At 43.6% G+C, this 16,258-nt stretch overlaps 1 protein-coding gene across 5 annotated transcripts in view; it reads right to left on the bottom strand.

Moving 5' to 3' along the window:
* The window catches only part of LOC125771438 (cyclic nucleotide-gated cation channel alpha-3), a 101,942-nt gene that overhangs the window by 42,392 nt on the left and 43,292 nt on the right, over positions 1–16,258 (bottom strand). For 4 of the 5 annotated variants that reach the window (XM_049442061.1, XM_049442066.1, XM_049442063.1 and 1 more), the window contains exons 4-5: positions 4,634–4,822; positions 1,093–1,447 (exon numbers count right to left, since the gene is read on the bottom strand). In XM_049442061.1, the coding sequence (XP_049298018.1) occupies positions 1,093–1,447; positions 4,634–4,822 (544 nt within the window). The remainder of the gene's footprint in view (positions 1–1,092; positions 1,448–4,633; positions 4,823–16,258) is intronic. The other variant, XM_049442065.1, reaches the window with a different exon arrangement.

Genomic DNA, 16,258 nt, shown 5'->3' with positions numbered 1-16,258 from the left:
TGAATTGAAATATAATGGAAATAATAATATGGGCGCATAACGCGCGTGCAAAGTGTGGCAATTGGCGAATCACCGTTCAATAATCGAATCATCGATTATTGATTATTGATGATTGATAAATATAAATGAATTCGCTCGAACGTTTCGTCAGCAGTTTTTTGTTTTGTTTTTGTTTCTGCTATGTACAGCTGTGGGATTTTCTCGTTACTGTGCATATTTTATTGCAATTAATTTAAACAATAGCGGAAACGAAACGAGTTGCTACACAATGTTTCGTTTGCGTTGAATACATGTTTGGAAAGATAATATTTTTTTTTTACATTTGCTGAATTATTGAAGTGTAATGCAAAACGTTTTGTTTGGTGATATTTAAAAGCAAGTTAGTAATTAATTGTTTCTGTAATATATGTTTTAATCGCCATTTAATTATAGCAAATAAACGCATCTTCAAATTCCGACTTTTACAAGGAGTTTCGAGTTTAAGTGAGAAAGATATGGAACATTTTCAAGCTGAATTGCGAAATTGCGAAGAATAATTTAAGTAACTCCATTTTTTTCGTGCTTTCACAATATTTCGTAGTTTTTTAATTGAAGTGGAGGAGTTAGAACCATTTCTGGATTTTGTTCAAGTTGAAGTGGAATAAATCGTAATAGATCTGAAATTCTTCCCAATGTCTAGGACTTTTAAAAGCTGATTGTTTTCCAAGGTTTCTCCACATAACCACAGAATTCTCAGGAAATGTTCAAAAGCATCAATTTTAGATCAACTTTGATCAATTTTAGTTTAATTTGAAAAGAATCCAGAAATGATCCTATCCTTCCTATTGCAACTCAAAATCCTTGAAGTCTTAACTTACAAATTTGCAAGATTCAGAAATTAGACAAAAATCCATTTCTACCGTCGCATATTCCACTTCAATTTGAAAAGAATCCAGAAATGGTCCTATCTTTTCCATGGGAACTCTAAAACCTTGAAATCTTATATTCCACTGCAACTTAAATAGAATCCAGAAATGGGCCTAACTTTCTCAACTTCTACTCAAAAAAACCCCGAAATGCGTGCAAAAACCTAACACCTGCACATCAACTTACATGTATCGATCCGCTCCGTTGCAGGTGCTGCCGGTACCGGTACCGCACGGTGCGGCCAGATGGTTGGTGGACGCTCGTGTCGCACACGGTCCCATCGCGTTCGCGTTCGATTCGCGGGGCCCGGTGCGGCTCCACGAACCGAGCAGCGGTGGATCGCCCGCTTTCAGCTTGCTCCGCTCGCGCTTCCTGTCCTTCCGGGACAGATCCATCTCGGAGGTGGTGGCGGATACATGGGAGTGGAGGGGCCGGGACGTACCGGAGGCCGCGAGGCTGTCACGGGACGAGAAGAATCCTTGCTGCGATATGCTCTGGCCCAGCTGGGGGCCGGACATGCCTAGCTTGGAACTGACGATATCTGCAAAAGATGTGATGTGATGCGAACACCAAAACCAAAAAAAACGGCCTTAATGCGGATCTTACTAAAAACAGTGAAGAAGAAAAAAGGTGGAACGATTCAACGTCTTAAAAGACGTCGGAATCGTAAAAACATACGCTATACGGTGTACGTTACAGGGAACTTTCTACGACGGCGCAAACGGGGGGAAAATGACAGTATGGGATGGAGGAGGAGTAGCAAGGGTGAAATAAAGGAAAAAAGGGGAGGCACGATAAAACAAAGAGTGAAAGTAAAAGTCTGTCCCGGTAAGTGTGCCATAAAATCAACACGGTCGTAAAAAGTTAGGGTTAACTTTCTTCCCATACGTGACAAAGGCGGTATGGCAAAACCGGTACGACATTGGCGCATTCGGTGTGCTCGCAGGTGAAGAGTAAATGTAATGCTTGTTTTCTTTGTAATGCCGCAATGTTACCTCCTTTTGCTTGTTACGATAACGGAAGGCTTGGTGATTATAGCAAGAGCCACAATAATCATATCGCTTTCGGTCCAGTAGGAGGAAGTACAGCGAATTAGTTGATCTTTGAAGGCGAAGGAGATTTAGGCAGAGAATTGTTTTGTCAAAGATCAGACGGAAATCTTCTTAAAAAAAGAACTATTGTTACGCAACCATAATTTTAATCTTGCTTATTCAAACAAATGGAATTACTTTTAACCAATCTGACGAATGTCCCTCAATGTGTACAGAAGTTTTAACCTCTCCAAAAGTCAGTCAGGTGCGCACACATGGCTAAAAGGTGTAGGGACATAAAATTTATTACTATTGAAAACAGATGATGTGTGCTTATCCCTTTTCGCTACATTAAAACAAATGCTCTATAGCATGCACGGCATCCCTTCAGACACATGCCATAACCCGTTGTGTATCCAGTTTCTTCATGTCCATAGGTCATAGCTCATCATTACCAGATTAACCAGACAACGGAAAGACGGTGTAACGGTTGGGTGTCAGTTTTACGAGCAAACCCCAGATCTCCTCCCTCACACAACGGTTACACAACGGCACAGGGACGACGGTGCTCTTTTGTGGCTTTAATTTGAACCTTCATTCCCAAGACTCGGTGCTCCCCCAACTGCTGAAGCATGAAGTCATGAAACAGAGAGCAAAGGAGACGCAAATCGTTGTAGTGTTGTTGTGAGGAAATCCACCCGCAAAAAAAACATTAGCAGCTTCCGTGAATTTTTCGGAGGGAAGTTTTCTTTTTTTTCGCCCCAGAATTCACATCCCTCAATCACCACCGAAACAAAGAAGATTTTAGGTACGTACGGTGTATCTTTATGAGTGACCGCGAGGGTACCCCAAAGAGGGGTATCGTTGGCTTTGGTTTTTGATTGCGTCCGTGCGGGTTTTGATCCGTTGCCGTACAACAGTGCTGTTGTGTTACTTTTGCTTTTATTGCCCCCCGGTGGTCTCGAACGCAAAAAGCTTCTGAAGACGGATTTTGGTATTTTTTTTCTCTTTCATCTCTTGGGACAATACGCAGTAAATTTAATGCTTTTGTGTGTGTTAGAATTTCCGTACCACGCCTTATCGCAGGTTAAAAATGGTATATATCGGTAGAGTAGCTTGTATTATGGGGATGTGATTCTACTGGTAGATAAGTTGAGGATATAAATTTTTTCAACCTTACTGATAAGGACGTTCATGCTTTGATAAGGATTTTGGCTAACAATAACTGTTTGTATGATAAAATTATAGTTTTATAGCAAATTATAGCAAAGCAGACACTTCCTCTGTTCGTCATACATCAGTGGAATTAAAAATTAAGACGCAAATTTATCAAAGACTCACAACAACATCCGGTCTTTATCGCTAATTGGCACCGTTTCGGTACGGTTCCGGAAGCTAACCTGAGACGGACCTCAGCACCAAAGACACTTCGCCCTCGTCGAATGTCTAACTACAACCGTCCTAATGATATGGTGTGCGCCTGCACACGAAAGATAACATTTATCGAACCGGGAGCATGGTTTTAAGGATGATAATGTATTCCAATTTATCGTTTCTGATAGGTTGCTCTCTTTTGCCCAGTTTCGGAAACATCATTTCACGGTTTTGTGTGTGTGTGGGTCCCCTGCCAATGACGTCCTGGGGGGGGTTTGTTCCGATACAAGTGCAAAACCCGGCGTACAGGAAAGACGTACCGTTGTGTGCAAAACGCACCCGTGTCGGGGGGTAGGTTGTGTCTAGGGGGTGTTTGTTGCTGATGAGACATAACCAGAAATAACTCAGCGTATGCAGATACACAAAGACACATATCGAACGCACCCAGCAACCGGTTCCACCAGGAACGGAAACGATGGGAACGATGATTACGATGGTGGCGATGGTAACGATCATGCCATTCGTGTGACAAGAAGTCACAACCGAACCGGAAGCCTTGGATATGCGTCCGCTTTATGTGACGGCCAGACAGACCGCCGGACGGGTAGGAGGTTGGGTATATTGAGGTTTGCACAACCATTAAAGGCACTTTCCGCACTTTATGGTGAGAAGATATGAGTTAAATGAAAGTGTTATGCTGATGTTTCATGAGTGTAAACCACATTTGCTGGACGATGGAAAGAGGGAACCCACTGTGCGGGAGGACATAGGATATTCAGACGACAACGATGCTTAGTTGAAAGGGGTTTTAAGGGTTGCGATGTACTTGTATGATTACAAGTTACAGTCAGCGTTGAAAGGGATGGTGGACACTGTAATAAACAAAGGAATTTCAATTCCCAATCAATACTGATACGTAATGAATGAATCCTAATTTCTTTGGTATCTCTCAAAAATAATGTAACTTTCATAGCTCAAGAAGTTGATTCTTGATGCAGTGAAAAAGCTCTGCAATTTGGTGGAAAATACTTGCTCTATAATAATTCCTTCCTATTCCAACAAAATGACGGTTGGATTAAACACAGATGAAAGATGTTATCCTGAAAAATTGTTCTGAGCATCGACTACTCCATGCGCCCTTCGTAAATGCATAAATGTTGAAGGAGTAGGAAAAACTAAAGATGAACCGAAACATGACTGGTGCATCACACATCATCATGAACAAGTATTGTCAAACCAAAACACACAAAAAAAATCAAAAACCCAGACTACAAAAAAAACATCCCACGCGTCCCACACAAAACTAGTCCGCCGAAGCTTACCCATGAGACTTTGACGGCTCACAGAGTTTCGGTTATGGTCCGCGGACGATTGAATGGTATTGAAATCGGATCCGACGGCTTCGAGCGGCGGCGGCGCTAGGTGCATTATTGCCGCGTCCGTACCGTTGAGAGAGTGCGAGTGATGTCTCGACAGTTTCGTGCTGTCAAAACTAGCATTCCCGTCATCATCTAGAATGGGAAAGAAGAAACGTAAGTGTGACGGTGGCTGGTTTGTTTTTGCGACACCCAACACCGACAGGGACGTGCTGGAGTTGTACGAAAAAAAGGAACATGTATGCACGATTGTATGCACGATCACCTACGAAATGGAGGAATGCATGAATAGATGACGATGGTGGACAGCAAAACAAAAATAAAATGGCGTAAGTGGGAGGTACATTACGATGGGCGGTGAGTGATGGAAATCGCTCTACTACATGGTTATTGTTTATGTTTGGTCATTTCTCTCGGGGAAATTCCAGTAGGTGCAGCGAGTATGAAAATTATTGTTTATTAAACTAAAAATCCATTCTACAGTGACTTGGAGAACTGTACGAAAAAAGTGTTATAAAAAAATGAAAAGTTTTTTGTAGGAAAAATTAAATAATTATTTAATCAACTGGAACTCAGAAACTTTAATTTCAAAGAAAAATGTCACAACAAAATTCCAGCACAAGTTGCACAAACGACGGATTAAAACATACAAAAAATATATATTTTCACAACGTAAACACCCCATAGTATCTAGTAACAAACACATTCAAAAAAGAGGGTGAAAATGAACTTCTTTTTCTGTAACGCATTTGGAAAGAAGAGATTGCCCATACTACCGGCCAAAACCAAATGCACAATGTTTTACAAAAGAAACGAAAATAAAAGATGTATAATTAGCCATTAGCAATAAACAAAACAAAAAAAGCAACAACGGCACGGAAACATTTCAACCTACGGCCGAATGTTTTGCGAATGCTAATTGAGAAATGCTAATTCTGAAATTTTCTTTCATCCTTGCTGGAAACAAAAAGCTAGCAAAACTTTTGGCGGTAAAGGAAGGAAAACATCTTTGGGAAACATTAAGCAAACGAAACACACCCGTGTGAAGATGACGGTGGGTTTTGCTTTTCATTTTCTCTTTCTTTTCCTTTTTTTGATTCCTTCCCTGATATTTTCCCGTAAGCCAGTTTGTTACGTTGTTTTTCTACGGTGGCAAGCTATTAAGTTCCTGCCGATTAATCGATCCCGTTTCAACGCCCGGAAACGAATCGCTAAACTTTTGCTTTTTTTGTGTTTTGTTTTAAAGAGAAATAAAATGGAGTAACAAAACAACACTAAGGGCAGGAAATCGGCCTTCAGAGAGCCAATTTGCCGTTAAATTGGCATTCAGCAAATGTCTTCTTGTTGTTATCGTAGGATGAAGCGGCCCGTTAGGTCAACCATTTTTTGTAATATGGTACGACTTGAACGAAACAAAAAAAAAAAAACGCACGAAAAATATTCTATAAATATTTAAAGTTCACAAAAATATGTGCATTTAGCTACCATACATCAAGAGCCGGTACTGATTTTATTTCCCAAGCTTTTGTATAGTTTGGTAAAATTTTATTTCCATTTTAAGCTGAACAGAAATCGTACAAAGCATCTCCGTCAACGTCAAAATAAACACTATCAACCTGCAAGATTGTTGTTGACATATCGGAATTTATCCATTTCCAATCTGAACCCTGAAATTGCCAATCGGTGAGTTTCGGCTTTTCCACGAAGCCCACCCCTCCGCCCACTGTCAAAGGTCATCTGATGATGTTGACAAAACTAAAACCCATCCCGTCGATCAAGATCGAGTTCGGCTTCAATCTCGCTTCATCAGCGAAGGTAACGCATTTTGTGGCCCTTTTTTCTCTCCTGTGAAACCCTTTCCTTCGGGTAGAGCGAAACATCAAAGCACACACACACACGCGCGCATCCACCCGAGTGTGCGTCACTTGCCAAATGGAGGTCTTTGCCAGAGCTTAAAAAATGGAAAGCTAGTTCAAATATTGGCTAGCTTGGCATATATTTGACCAAAAACCCCGGGTCACATCCAGGGGAGAAAAAGCAAGAAAAAAAGCAACCGCAACCACCCATAAACTAAACACAAGCCCGGTTGTCGAAGATGCTGCTTTCTGCAAAAAGGGATTTGGCACGCGGCGTAACGCCAAATAACCGATTGGCTCGTTGTCGTGCCGTTTTGCCGTTCCGGACGCTCTTTGTTAGCGTCAAACCGTCATCAACAGCAAACGACAGTTAAATCTCAACGGTTGCCCTCAACACACACACACACCCACTCTTGGACAGTCCGGGGAGGTGACCGTAGCGTGCAAGTCTTCTTATTCAATTTAAGTTCAGCTGCTACCATTTTCCACCCGATGGGTCCCGGGCGGCGTGATATTTCGCTCCACATAAACCCGGGGTCCGGGGCCCAAAGTTCGCGCGATGAGAAACTTTGAAGTGTAGCTTCACGTCAATATGATCCCGGAGGGATGATGCCCGTCCTGGGAAGGGACGGAGGCGTTGAAAGGCGGGAGCAATTATTAAAGTCAGCAGCTTTCGGACTTTGGCTGCCATGCCGTCCCTGCCGGTCCCGACCGGTGAAGCCAAACCTTGCCATCGGGGTGGCATTGTTTCGTACGGACGATGGTTTGGGGGCCCCAGGAACTCGTACAAGCGTGCCTGGTAAAGTGGCTGGTATCGTTCTAGTTTTGCAACAGTTTCACAACCGACGACACCAAATGTACACAGTGAAGCTAATTCTCCCAACAAAAAAAAGGAAACAACTTCCCCCCTCCAGCAGGGAATTATTTAAGGGCTTCCCTTGATCTTGACAAATTTAGAATTTAATTTTGCATTCTCCCACAGTGACGAACAGAGGGGATTTTAAACTTTTGCCACTTTTCTACTTTATTTGGTCCATTGTTAGCTTCCTTTTTTTTCTCTCTCGTGTTTCCGTTTTAATTTCATTTATCGTTTACTGTGGCCGGAAGTAGCCGGAAACTTTCGCACCCAGATGCAAGTGGAACATGGGCGCACACCCGAACCACCTCGAAGGATTAGGCGGCGGATCCGGTTTTCTTTTATCTCTTCATATCATGCTGTCGTTCTAATCAAACCTTAAGACAGCCACTTTCGTTCGATGGCACCTGTGCGAAATTGAGCGAGCGGCGTAGGAAGAGCCACTTCCGAGCGTTCTGATTAAGTTCAACTCAACAAATACGCCATAAGAGCTAGATGGCACCTGTTTATTTTTTGGGAGGAGCTGGACTGTGTTTGTAAGCGATATCAAAACAACCTCAATATACAGACTGGCGTCAGAACAAACAACAAACAAACGCATACATGCTCGATGTGATGCTTGAACAGTGCTCAAGGGCAACCGCATCAAAGAGAGAGAAAGGAAAAAATAAATCCAATATTCAGTATGTTTCTTATGTGCGATCAACCCTTAGGTAAAACGGAACTTCCCGAAAGGCTAAAATACGTGATGGTGTGGGAAGGAAATCGAAAATATTTCTCCGAAAAAACAAAAAAAAAACAGCAGCAAAGGAAGGTTAAAAAGGTTCCAAAATCTGTCCCCCACACCTCTATTCCAGCTTGCCACCCAGGAAGGAAGAAAGGTAAATCTGTTTTCTTTTTTGGGAGGAGAAAGGGTTTCGCCGGCTTCGATGCAGGAAGGACAAGGTGTGCACAGAATTTATCCACTAAAGTCAACGTGCGTTCTGCGTCAGACCATCACCACCACCCCAAACCACCAAGAGCGACTTCGGTTAGGCTCGAGCCAAACGGAAACGGAACGACGTTAGGATAGCTCCCTTGGTTTCGTTTATCCTTTCGGGTGACAACACGCCAAACAACGCCATCATCCACTGCAATCGCCCCGAACTCCCAGCGCACTGATGGAAGAATCCGGTAACAGCATCCGACAGCAACGAGGATCACGTTCGAGAAGCGAAAAGTGAACTAGCGAAGTTCCGCAACCGCAGCGAAAATACAAAGGGGAGGAGGGATGAAACCCTTATCCAAACGTGCCACCCTCCATCGGCTACCGGTGAGCCTCTCTCTCTGCGAAAACAAAGCCGATGCCGAAACTAAATAAAAGAAGTGCTGAGTTAATGAATGGCTCTTTCCTTCACCTGCCTTTAGGGGTGTTATGGGGGGGTGTGAAAGGGCAAGAAGAAAACCCCAAACGAATTCGCCCCAAAGGACTCACTAACTCACTCTCAGTTTCACAAACGTTTCCGGAATAGGGAACTTCCGACGCTGAGCCCGGGCCACTGCTTTAGACCGTGCGATCGTTTTTTGGGGAATGGAATCAAGACGATAGACGCTATTGTGTGGCCCAAGAAAACCTGAACGAGAATGAGGCAACGAGCGATTTTCTCCACCCCCCCCACAAAATCGAACCACTTCCCAAGCGCCATGGTTCAACTACCCTTTTTTATACCCGTCGATTCGTGTATTGAACGAAATTCCCCTTTCTGAATCACGCGTCCACCTCCCCCGACCGAAACCAAGGTGAACGAGCGAAGGTAATAATGCGTAAATTTTATGGCCTACCGTGGGGCCGGGACATGGAACCTTTTGATTAAAACTTCTCACAATCGCACCACCGGATTTTCGTACTAACAAGTGTGGATGGGTGGAAGGATACAAACGTGTTTTGCGCCATTCCCCACCGAAAAAACCAAAAGTTGTTTCCCAACAAAAAAAAAGTTAGTTCCCGCCACCGTAAAGAGCATACACGTGTTCGAGGGTGAATTGGGTGCAAATTTACGCCTTTTTTTTGGCAACGACATTCCGATAAGGACATCGTACTGGGTAGTTGATTTTTTGAGTCAATGAAAAAAGTTAAGCCAACGGGAAACAGCTGCTGGAACCATGGCTGAATTTGTGTTTGAATTGATTCAAATCATTGTTTTGGTGAAGGTGTAGGCGGTTTCCGCCTAAAAATCATGAAAACTAATAAAAATCCTTCAAGCAAAACAGAAAAGTACTTCATGTTAAGACTTGTTTTATCATAATTTTCATTTTATTTTTTTTTCTTATTTTATATTTTTTATTTCTTTAATTAATATTTAAAGTACAGCATTTTATATCTGAATGGATTGTCTTATCTTTTATCACGTTAATTTGTTGCCAACTCAAATTTTTGGCATTTGGAAGAAATATAAAAAATCGGTTTTGTATCGCTTTCATTCCGCCAGAACAATGCTTAACGGCTGACCCCACCAGCAAACCAATGCAACTGCCAGTTTTGACGTGAAGAATGTTAAAATATGATCCCTTTCACTTCTTTTTCACATTTCCTTTTTTCATTTCATCAGAATCCATCAAGTGATTTAACTTTTGTGTTGAACATTTTATATTTTTCTTTTTTTTTTGATCCGTTGCATTATTTTCACGGAATTTCAAATTTCGCTACCTTCACCGAAACGCTTGCGCTCAACAATGGAAAGCTCGTCGTGTAAAGCGTGAAAACAAAAACCGTCGAAAACGCACCCCCCACAGCCAACAATCGAGAAATATAATTTACACATCCTTCATGCTATTCATGCCACACGGTAAAACAAACGAAAGCACCGGCAATGGACCGATGGAAGCAAAATTCTTTCAGAATAGTGAGAGAAAAAGCTAAATGAAAGGGTGCGGGAAAAAAGGAAAAACAAAGCTTTCGACGCAATATGGCAGCGTGGAGCAAAACAAGAAAGAAAAAAGGTTACATGAAAAGAAGCTCAAACAGAAGATGTGTTGTGTTTTGCTTGAGGTGGCCTTTCGTATGTTTGTTCGGCAAATTGGGAACGGGAAAATGTTGTTTTCTTTACCACATCTACCCAGCCGACAGTCGGAAGATGGAGAGTCGGCTGATGGAAAGGTTTTCTTTCCACACCCTCGGCTGTGTGTTTCTAATTATTCAAATGAGTTTTCACCTACCGGTAAGCCACATTTCACACTCTGCAAGGAAGGAAATTATCAGTTACAGCACAAGGTCTGCCTTGTGTGCCTTTGCCGACCAACCGTAAGAAAGTAACTGACTTTCTTCTGCCCTCACATTTCCTCAGTGCTGTGTTCCCTTTTTATATACCGAGCTAAACCGTTTTGGAGGAAAGACAGCGGACACGGATGTATTTAAATTTGTCTCGAAAGGCTTTTTGGCAAGTCACATCTTGCCATAGACCAAAGTTTTGTAACACACAAGCAAAAACCAATTCCCATTTCGATGGAAACAGAACATGGACATGGGAACACATTTTGCTTGCATTTCACACGAGCCACCGCATACAATTCGTCCGCATCATCACCGGCTTTCGGATGTGTAAGAAACGATTAGTGTGTGCAAGCAAAATTGCAAATTGAATGATTTATGCCCGCCTGGCCAATGATAGGGCAATGGTAATCTCAGGGGGGAAGGAAACCCGGAGCGAATGGTTTGCCGAAAGGAAGCAGTGCGGTCGGAAGCTGAAAGAGATCGCCAACCGATACAACACAGCTCAACCATGAATATTAATTTCGTGCTGACGTTTTGACGTTCGTGAATGTGTATACGGAACGGTAGGCGGAGTACGGAAATTCGTCGTATTTCGAAACCATGCATCGGTACACATTCGGTTTGTGTACGAAAAAAAAACGGGAAAAAAACTTTGTCCAGCATCAGCTTTCGAGGCATCGGATCGATATTTTATGCAAAATCGATTGAATTCAATTTATGTTCCATGAGAGTTTTCGACAGCATCGAAACGATAAAAATAAATAGGAAAACTAAGAGCTGTTGGTGCAGTTGGAAGTGAAGGACTGGGCGCCTCCATCGGTCACACATGAAAATACTGGTTTTTGGGAAGTAAAAAATCTAATCTACTATACAATTGACTATGCAGATGAAGAGTAGCTTTTAGACATGAATGAATGACAAATATATTTTTAAAAGCTCTTTTTTGCTTTATCCATCATTTACTTTGCTCGTAACGTATGCGATATAGGTAAAAGCTTCTAAACAATTCGTTAGAAATTGGTCCGCATACTCCTAAGTGCTGCTTAATTAAAACAAATATTTTATAACTGAAACTTCCGCTCCGTAAGACCTTCTTCGGTTAACAACTCATCCCACAAGTGAGTGATATGTCTCGTTCCAAGTGTTTCTGGGATCGCTTTAAGTAACCCGCAAATGCATGCAAAACGCGCCAACCAAAAACCGACAACCTTACACACTGATAAAACCGGTTGCTTTTACCACAAAACCACTAAATCTTCATTTCACTTCATCAAACAGCATCGTGTGCCAATGGCAGCCCTGAAAGCATTCTGGTAGCTTGTATGTGATGCGGACGGACAATGAGCGAGCGATGGCAAATGTAGAGCGAAACACACAAACTGATCGATATTCATATTCCCAAAACAATCACTCAACCATCACCAACCGTAAAGGGCTGACTCAGACATGGCCGACCCGGGGCATTCCACGGAAATCGGAATATTAAATTTCACCACCGAGCCCGAACGTACCCCGTTCCGTCTGCCAAAGGGGTTTGTGATGCTGCTAACCATGGTTGGGAGAGATGTTTTAATATCCTCCAGATAGGGAAGATTCCCCAAGGATTCCGGACGCTTTCTTGGGTCTTACAGTTCATGTGTCAGCAATCAACCGGAAGAATAAAGTGAGCTAGCAATAACTAGCTGTAAAAACACCTCTCACCAGCAAAAGGTGTGTAAAATTGTTCATTTTTCATCCACTATAAGATGGTACATTAATGTTTCAGCACCAATATCGCCAACATACACACTACCACATCCAAACAATTCCCCTTTAAACCTCACTGTTGACAGCGGAATTTGAACCACCGTTCTCGAAACCTGTTGAAACCGGTCCAAGCTGATCTTTGCCATCGGAAATTTCACCACGCATTCGAATCTAGTTTGAAAGCGACCTGTTAAAATTCAAACACAATGAAGTTCATAAATTCTCCTAGCGGATTGAATAATCGACTAGGATTTTGAAAATTTATTCAAACTCAAACCCAACGCAGATGACAACGGTGCGTCCTTCTGGCGCAAGACCTTACGACCGTCCATTGCTTGGTTGAGATTGAAGCAACCGTGCCGCATTAAGTAGTCCATTTGTCATCCGTCATCTCCGGCGAGCTGTTTGTGAATTTTTGAAGGCAGGTTCGTCAGGGTGAACAGGTAAACAGGTAAACAGAATGGTAGGAGAATGATGGATAAGATATTTTATGCTACCATATACTTCCAGTCCACCGAGTGCAATATGTCTTCGGTAGCGAGTTTGAGTGCTTCAGCTCATTAAAAAGGTGTGTATTATGTAAGTTCTTCCAAGAGTACCTGAACTGGCACGCTAGTGCGATGAAGAAAGCATTGGATTTCTTGTGATTTAGCTTTTCTTATATTAATAGAATTAATTTATCACTAAAAGTACAATGACTTTTAAACAATTCGATGAAACAAATGTCACCAAATGTATGCGCAACTTGAACTACTTTGCAGCTATAAATCCACTACAGCAATCCAATTCACTTCACTCAGTCAGTCTGCCAAGGGTTTGGTCAAAACAATCCTCAAACTCATCTACCGTATTCATATTTACCCTAGCTCATTATCGCGCCACCGAGCGATGGATGGAACCACTCCAAAACTCAGCATCCCCAAGAGAGTTCAGAACATCGCAGCTAGGAACAACACAACGAGTTCATCTTTCGGGCAAACAATTTGCATTTTCCGTGGAAAAGAGAAACACACAAACTAACTTCCAAACCAGTCCGGTACCGAAATGTTGCGACGATACGTGTCCATATTTTTTATCTTCCCATTTCCCCCCCCTAGGTGTCAGTGCGACTTCACGGAGTAGCGCCAGAATGATCCAGCGCACGCAGTGCTGGTTCGGTGCAGTAGGGAAGCTTTTCATTTTCCACTGTTAATTAATTTAATTACATTTTCAACAGTAGCGGCAAGTAGGAACGGCATTACGCGGGTCTAGAGCCAAAAAAGTTCAAGCCTTCACACCCCGCCCCCGGGGGGAGGGTTGTGGACGGGTGTGGTATCCTCAGTTTGCCCCAGTGCATAGGGGGACCACCCCTAGACAAGAACCATCCGAATCGAGCAAATGGTCCCGCAGAGGTTAATTTCTTTTGGCGCACACGGGCACTACGAAAACCAGGGACAGCAAGGGCCGGTGGGGAAAAATATGCAACGTACCATTACTCAGTGCTGTAGGGTACACTCGATGTGACGTTTGCCGTCTGGTTCCTTTTTTTGGGAAGCCGTACCGTGCTGTTCCGCAATTCTTGCCGTGTCGTCCTTTTTTCGTCTACGCTACCAAATGTGAGTGGAGGCCGATTGAAAGAGAACGAACGATGACAGCAATATCTGGTTTCTTTCAGCACTGTGTCAACCGTGCTGGTTGCAGTGTGATGGTAAGTGACAGCAGGGTGAGACACTTGCATATCCATACACCGCTCTCTCCACGACTAGATGACAACGCTTCTAGGACAACCCCGCCGGTTTGAATGGCATTAGAAGGATCATTTCTAGAGATTTGCCCAATATCCTGGATCAAAATGTGCTGCAGTACAAAGCTTTTATCTCTTCAAATTATGATTTTCTTTAGAAAGAGCTAAGAAAATCAAGCTAAAATTCAGGAAATTCGAAAGGATAAAAAACAATCTTTGTTTCAATATTGCAATTCCATCCCATTGAGACATTGAGGATGCAGCAAGCAGCCATCTCCAATTTTGTGTGCCTCCAAACACTGAAGCTCTGTCCTGCGTTGTACCATCTACGCCAGAACCATAACGCTTCTTTTGAGGCAAAAAAGCGGGGGGATGCGGAGAGAAATCCAGTCGGAAGGTAAACCCACGCCGGCAGCGTGTACCGAAGGACACGATGACTGGAACCTATTTTTAGCCCAGCAACGGACCCGAAGCACGACGACGATGATGTAATCGTCGCAAACGGTAACAATTTCTTTCCCTGCGGGCCTTCACTTTTCTACCGTTCGCCACACCCATTCCCATCCCTGTTGGGCCGCGTACACACACACACACACACATACACCGATGGGAGTCCCATCAAGGGCTGCGACATTTTCCATTTTCCGCAGGGTAAATAGAAAACGGATACTCACCAGCTTCCCTGCTTACTTCCACGGTTCGTGTGAAAGAGGGAGTGGTGACGTCGTGAGGGAAGAAGGGGGGAGGAGGGAGACACTCCCCAATGTCCAACAGCCCTTCCGAAATTCCCGATGGCACGGGTGTTGAAACACATTCCCGTTTTCATTTTGCTGTCCCGATTTTCCTGCCCACCCCTCCCGGAGAGTAACGGGGTGACGACGACGCAGAAGCCGACAGCGGCGGAAGAGAGGGGACGGGAGGCGGGGAGGGAAAAAAATTAAACGGGTAACTGACACCCTCGCGTAAAAGCAGAAATGTTGAAATGAAATGCTTTTCGGTTTTGCGTGTGTTTTTATTTTTTCCTTCTTCTTTCCAACATACAGTCGCCAACAAAAAAACCCGCAGAAAGTTTGTGTGCGGGTGCTTTGACGCTGGTAAGCAATAAAAATAACCCAGTGCCAGTGCACCCGACCGACCCGACCTGCGTCCCCCCCCTCACCAGCGCCCCAATGTGACACACTGGGATTGTATTTGGGCTAGTAAATCTTTGGCCCAACCTCTTGGTACCCGACCCGATGGTACGCGAGTACACAGTGTACCCAAGTGGAGACGGCACACTGCCGGTTGCTTGCCGGTTACTAGGTGAGACTGGTGACTTCCGCCAACTACTGGCTGACTTCCTTCGTAAAGTGTGTAATTATGCAAATTTAATGAATTTTACGCCCACGCGCTATCACGATTCGCGAGCGTTCGAAGATATCTTCCTAAATGGCGACGATGGCGTCGGTAACCTCGGTCCATGCACCGTCGCAAAAAGGAAGAAGGGTGAAAGAAGACTAGCGAAAAGCAAGACGGGATCAAGCTTGACGATAACGATGGGTTGGCTCCGTGTCCGTGTTTCACTTTGTGTAATGGGATACATTTCGGACTGACCTCGGCCGGTGTCCCGGTCAATGGAATGGGCACGATGAATGAAGACAGCGCTACCGGGAATCAGTGCAGCATTGCGAGAACCATTTGCGGAACTCTGAAGTATATCCCCGCCAAACAACCCCAACCCCCAAAAGTATCAAATTCAAAAGTCTGTCTCTCAATACACTCCTTGGCGGCTGGTAGTTATTTGAAAACCCATTCACCCAACTCCACCTTACTGAAATAACCTTTCTCGAAAACTACTGGACAAATTGGAACATCGGTTTTTCGCCCCCATGGGCGCTGGTGGGTGAAGTGAAGAGTTTTAATGGTTGTTCCAAAACTGAACGCTCATCCCGAAACCCCGGTGTTAGCGTGTAGAAAGCACCCCCGAAGTAAAGCTGTTCCAACGAAAAACCCGTTTGAAGCAAGTTTGGAAGCAAAGCCTGAATCGGAAACACTACCGAAAACGCTACTCACCCACCACCCGGGAAGGTGATTCCGGGCGATAGTTGTAAATGAGCGTCTTGAAATGGGTGTAATTATATTAAAGAACTGTTTTTGCATT

The sequence above is a fragment of the Anopheles funestus genome, chromosome 3RL, assembly GCF_943734845.2.
Source record: "Anopheles funestus chromosome 3RL, idAnoFuneDA-416_04, whole genome shotgun sequence".
NCBI classification, from domain to species: domain Eukaryota; kingdom Metazoa; phylum Arthropoda; class Insecta; order Diptera; family Culicidae; genus Anopheles; species Anopheles funestus.
The sequence above is the reverse complement of the archived record's forward strand: the minus strand, read 5'-3'. Positions and strand labels throughout refer to the sequence as shown.